The sequence below is a fragment of the Rhinopithecus roxellana genome, chromosome 2 (genome assembly GCF_007565055.1).
Source record: "Rhinopithecus roxellana isolate Shanxi Qingling chromosome 2, ASM756505v1, whole genome shotgun sequence".
Lineage (NCBI taxonomy): Eukaryota > Metazoa > Chordata > Mammalia > Primates > Cercopithecidae > Rhinopithecus > Rhinopithecus roxellana.
This window is the reverse complement of record NC_044550.1, coordinates 54,437,265-54,443,264: the sequence shown is the minus strand read 5'-3', so window position 1 is coordinate 54,443,264 and position 6,000 is coordinate 54,437,265. Positions and strand designations below refer to the sequence as shown.

Below are 6,000 nucleotides of genomic sequence, written 5' to 3'. Positions count from 1 at the left end.
AGCTACGATGACGGGGTACAGGTGCAGGGGCCCGCAGTGTCCGTCAGAAGAGGCTCAGGAAAGTAAGCGAGAATGGTGTTCACGTTGTGACTTTGTTTGGAATCAGAAGAGCAAAAACCCAGAAAGAAGTTCTGTTTTCCTCTGCCCTCCTGCTAGCCACCATACAGCCACTGTTCTTGGAGAATAACAGCAACAACAACAAAAAAGCCGTCCCTCCGACCATTTCTTTAGTCCTAAGTCTCCCTTTCCCTTCCTCTCCCCAGCCATCCCCACCCCTACTTCCTCTTCTCTCCCTCCCGCTGCCAGTTCTCTGGTTCTCTGGTTACTCCCCGCCTTGCTTCTATCCCAGCCTGGTGCAAGCTAAGAGGGCGAGGACGGGAGTGGGAGAGATTGGCTGAGGACTCGACAGATCAGCTAGAGAGCGAAAGAACCAAGTCTCTCTCTCTCTCTCTCTCTCTCTCTCTCTCTCTCTCTCTCTCTCTCTACTACACACACACACACACACACACACACACACACACACACACACACACACACGTGTACACTAAAAAACTCGGACCAGAGGCGCCGCAGCTGCTCCAATCCCTGGAAAAGGCAATCGAGCGCCCTCCCGACCGCTGCGCACAGCCCCGGCTCCGACCTGGCGCCCAAAGCAGAGCTAGTCCTAGTCCTTAGCGCGGCCAGTTTGGCCGGGTGTTCCCAAAAATAAAGCGAGGAGGGAAGGTACAGACAGATCTTGAAAACACCCGGGCCACACACGCCGCGACCTACAGCTCTTTCTCAGCGTCGGAGTGGAGACGGCGCCCGCAGCGTCCTGCGCGGGTGAGGTCCGCGCCGCTGCTGGGGAAGAGCCCACCTGTCAGGCTGCGCTGGGTCCGCGCGGCAAGTGGGGCCGGCCGCTGTCTCGCTGCATCCGGCCGTGTCACGGGCTCCGTGCGCCCTCGCCCTAGCTGGTTTGGAGTTCAACCCTCGGCTCCGCCACCGGCTCCTTGCGCCTTCGGAGTGTCCCGCAGCGACGCCGGGAGCCGACGCGCCGCACGGGTACCTCGCTATGGCCATGGCTGGGGCCAGCAGGCTGCTCTTGCTGTGGCTGGGCTGCTTCTGCGTGAGCCTAGCGCAGGGAGAGAGACCGAAGCCACCTTTGCCGGAGCTCCGCAAAGCTGTGCCAGGTGACCGCACGGCAGGTGGTGGCCCGGCCTCCGAGCTGCAGCCGCAAGACAAAGTCTCTGAACACATGCTGCGGCTCTATGACAGGTACAGCACGGTCCAGGCAGCGCCGACACCTGGTTCCCTGGAGGGAGTCTCGAAGCCCTGGCGCTCTCAGTCCCTGCGTGAAGGCAACACGGTTCGCAGCTTTCGGGCGGCGGCAGCAGGTGAGTACGCGAGGTGAGACCCCTTCCCGCGGTCCCGTCCCAGCTTTCTCCCAGGACCCCCCACAGCTTCCTTGTCTGCCCCTTGCTTGGTGGCGCTGCCCAGGGACTTTTCTCCACCCTCCGCAGCTGCCCTCTGGATTCCTCCTTCCAGTCACACCCCGCGTGTCACCAGCTGCGTCTCTTGTAAGCCCAGTTTTCAAATCCAAAGTGAGAGGGGGAAAAAGAGGGAATGAAGGACGCGGAGCAGTGGAGGGGGTAGGCTGGAGGAACTTCGTGGAAAAAGGGAAGGGGGGACACCCCATGCCTGTGAGGCCTCCTGCCCCTGAGTGACTGGAGCACCTCTAGGGTAACTTATTCTGTTGATTCCTAAATCGGCCAGCGGAAATTCCTTTGGACTGGGCTTTAGCCATGTTTACTAAGAGGCAGATGCCATTTTATGCCAATGCCAGGGCCCGAGAGAGAAATCACACTTGAATAAGACGCCTTCCCCTCTCCTTTTAAATAGTCGCTTCTCCAGATCTTGCACCCGCTGTAAATTCGCGCCCTTTGTGTTACTGTACTATATTTGACACTGTATTTGATAGTTCTTAGTGGCAAAGAAAGAAAGGAAAGAAAGAAAAGAAAGAAAGGAAAGAAAGAAAGAGAGGAAGGAAGGAGGGAAGGAAGGAGGGAAGGAAGGAGGGAAGGAAGGAAGGAAGGAAGGAAGGAAGGAAGGAAGGAAGGAAGGAAGGAAGGAAGGAAGGAAGGAAGGAAGGAAGGAAGGAAGGAAGGAAGGAAACAGGTGCTTGGGTGTTTCGATTATTTAAAACGCCTCTGGGTAAATAGGGATTGTACCATCCATCCTGGGAGGAGCTGGGAGACGAGGGGAGGGAGCAACCCTGGATGTAAACACCTCTTGGAATCTGCCCAAGAAAATCTGCTCATCCCATTTTTCAGCACAGATCACTTCGAACTGAAATTCATGGCTTAACAAGGTTTCTCCTAGCCCCTGTGGTGAAGGGAATAACTTATGCTAACAGCCTCCCTCCCTTGTGTTAACAGCTTGAGGGAAAGCTTCCTGGACACTAACTCTGTTTTTAGGCTTTGAGGATTCACCAGGCTTTTTTGTTCACTACATTCATGATAAGGGGAAATGTAACTGCAAAGCCTATCTTCAGTGAACTGTTGAACAATAGCCAAGAATCTTCAAGAAAATGAGGCCATGCCTCAATCAATACTGTCAGAATCACTAGAAAGAAATCTCCCAAAAGTCTGATATGTAGGACTCCTGGAAAAAGGGAAACCTAAAGCATTCATCAAGGAAAGCTCTGCATTGTCTGTGTAAATATATTCTAGAGCTTATAGGCATGATGACATTTACAATAGATGTGAATTATGCTTCCTAATGCAGAAGTATTTAGCTAGAGACTGAACTGAACCAGATTTTACTTTCTTAAAATCATGAGCATGATCTGTGAGGAGATGGCCACCAGTAAGGAAAAAGAAACTTGCTCTGTGTTATCCACAGTATCCCAGCCATTGGAGGAGGCTGTCCTGACAGCTGACTACACCAGTGAATACTGTTTACTTTAGTGCAACTCTAGGGGCATAACTCAGTGAAGAACTCGTGTGAGAGTTGCAAAGATTGAAAGGAAGTTGGGTGAACTAGGCAGGTGGCAAAAATGAAGGTACTCAAATCACTCTCATCTTGATATTTGTTTTCTTGGTTATATTGCTAGGAAATAACTGAGGCCCCTAAGATAAAAAAACAACTTTTTTTCTTTGTATTAACAAGTTTCATTTATAGTATGAACCACATGGTTTGGAGGTAGAATTTGAGTTTGTTTCACTCACATATTGTACAGCTTTTATTTGTTTTAGGCTAAGTTAACCATGGATAAAGATTTTAATAACTCAGGCACCATGTTCTTTTTGGCTTCAACTCATTCCTTGCAATATAATTCCAGAGTGTCCCTTATCAGCCTCACTGTAGTCTCATAGCATCAAATAATAAACTCTGATATGGAGGCCAGACATTCCCTTGAAATGATGAGTTGCAACTTGATGCATATATACAAGACTGTGTGCCCTGATAAGAAAAGTAATCCCTTTAGCATCCTAGAGACTATCTTAATGACTTATTCATCAAATGTAGACACTGGTTTTTGTGGAAGCTTAAGTGTCATGTTACCTCATTGAGACTCCTGGAGAGGTGGTTCGTGTTGGACCCCTTCCAAGAGTGTTTAGTTACTAACACACTAAAAAGACTATTATAAGGCAGTTCTGGCTCTAATAAGGCTGGACTCCAGGAAGGTGCTAAGGTTTTCATGTGTGTCCCTCTCTCTTCATCCATATCAGCATTTCCATAACACCCTTTCACCTCGTGACATATGTTCCCTTGTAGGTGAAAGATGCTGTCTAAATTAATATAGTAGATATGTTTTCCAGTCCAGAGAGTTTAAGTTTTAGAACATATGGGTTTCTCTGTACTGAAGACGTTAGAAATTTTAATGGAATATCAGGTGGTGTGTTGTGTATGGGGTAGCTGCTGATCCAGCAGCCTCTGAGTGCTTATTCAGGCCGAGTTACAGCTTTAGAGTCCTATTTGTTCCTTGGAACATACCTGATTAAAATTGTTTATTGTTCTAAACCTAGAATATCTTTGGTTGAAATTTAGCTGCTGTGGTCTCCCTCTGATTACTTTCTACTTAAACTATTACTTGATGGTGGGTGGCATCCATCCTAAATACACTTTCTGCTAACCCCTTTTCTCCTCCCTGAATGCTATGTAGTTGGTGTGCCAAAACCGTAAGTTTGGAGTGCTTGTAAGTTTTTTTGTGATGTGGAAGGGTTTACATAAAGATAGGTTTTATATTTCCCTTTGCAAAAGGTAATTCACAAAACATATTAATGACAGAGAAGTTCAGCTTCATAAAAACACTGCCATGTGAAGGAAGACAGAAGGATATGAAATTAGCATTTATTTTGATTTTGGTTTAAGTTGTCTCTGGCTGCTATATGATAAAGAAGAGTATTTTACATGAAGTTTTCTTCTGTCTTGAACTTTTAAGATACTTTAGGATCATCACTTTCTCGTGATTCCCATAGTTACTTAATCTTACTTTTCTTAATGGCAAATGAAATCTCTTTAGGAAAAACAATTAAAGCACACATGTTATTTGGAAACTATCACTATTTATGACATGCATGTACAAAAATAGCACATTTTAGTGAGTATGTGTCACCTTTAAAAAAAATCTCACATACTTCATAGATTTTAAAAAAAAAAAAAAACTGAGGCAATCCAGCCCCACAAGTGAATATTTTCCTGCCATGAGGAAGAAGAGATTCTTTCCTCCTATGACCAAAGTACTTTTAATATAAGTAATTATAATATTGAAATGTTTCTGAAGTATAAGGTTAAAATATAAGGCTTTGGCAAAGGTAGTATATAATTAAGTGCTGAACGATGATTCCAATGGGAGCCATTCCTTCAAAATATATGGAACCAGAGGGAAAACATCATTTATGATGGGTTTGATGCTAAGGGACTATAAAACAATTAAAACATAGTTACCTTGAAGTGCCTGGCACCTAGAAACTAGACTTGAAATTTAAAAGTACTTAGATAATCTGATGTTTTTATTTAAAGGACAATAGTACATCTAGGGAAGAGGAGCTGGGTGTGAGCTGCTTTGAATTATATACTACTCTGAATACATCATAGCCTTTAATGAAGTTTTTGCTGTAACAAGCAAGACAGCTTTAGAATCTCTGACATTTAAAAAACATCATAATGCCATGAATTCTTGATTATTCATGCTAATGGAAAGGAGAAAGGGAATGAATTACATAAAAAAAATTAAATTTAACTTTGTTGTTTAGCTAGAAACACTTGAAGAGACGAAGAGACCATGAGGGTCAATGAAGAAAACATCTCCTAAGCAAATAATTCACTCAAGGAATATTTGCACACTAGAAATATATACATAATTCAGAATGAATTAGAAGAGGTACATACATTTTACCTAAGTAGTGGAAGTTTGTAAGCACATGATCAAATGAGTTCAGATTTTTCTAAAAATTAAATAGGGATATGAATGTCAAATCTGCTTTTAAGTATTTTTGTATCATATAATTTTATATTTGGAAGAAGCATTCGAGATAACAAGTCCTTCCTTTAATGGAAGCAGAAACAAGTACCATGATGTATTTGCCAGACAATTTTTCAAACATACTGAGCTCATCTCAAAACCTATTATTTTTAATGGTCAAATCTAATTTTCTAGGAGAAATTAGACAAAACAGGTCTTTGCAAGATGTTAACAAGTATTATATAAAATTGAGCTCCATAGTCAAACTTGGAAAATGTTTCTTTGCTGTGGTGCCTTTCAAGGCCTTTAAATGCTAATGAGTCCCCATAAAAGGGGAATACTTTCTCCTGGAGAAAGCATTTTACAGAAATGTCTTTCTAAGATGTCTAGTTGGGAAAACAGTGGTTCAACTGAACACTGTCTCATTTCTCATCTCCCATGCAGTACCTATCTCAGTATGTTTACTTATATTATTGCTTTTTGGACTTGGGTTCAATTGGCATTATACCATCCTCCTGCTTTTATGTTATAAACGCCTCTGAATGTAATTTTAG

The 6,000-nt window shown here is 43.9% G+C and overlaps 1 protein-coding gene across 1 annotated transcript in view; it reads left to right on the top strand.

Moving 5' to 3' along the window:
• The first annotated feature begins 731 nt into the window (after nt 1-731).
• Nucleotides 732-6,000, top strand: part of BMP3 (bone morphogenetic protein 3) — a 31,117-nt gene continuing 25,848 nt past the window's right edge. Inside the window, exon 1 of the mRNA XM_010354115.2 lies at nt 732-1,373. Coding sequence (XP_010352417.1) covers nt 1,052-1,373 — 322 coding nt within the window. The 5' untranslated portion in view covers nt 732-1,051. The remainder of the gene's footprint in view (nt 1,374-6,000) is intronic.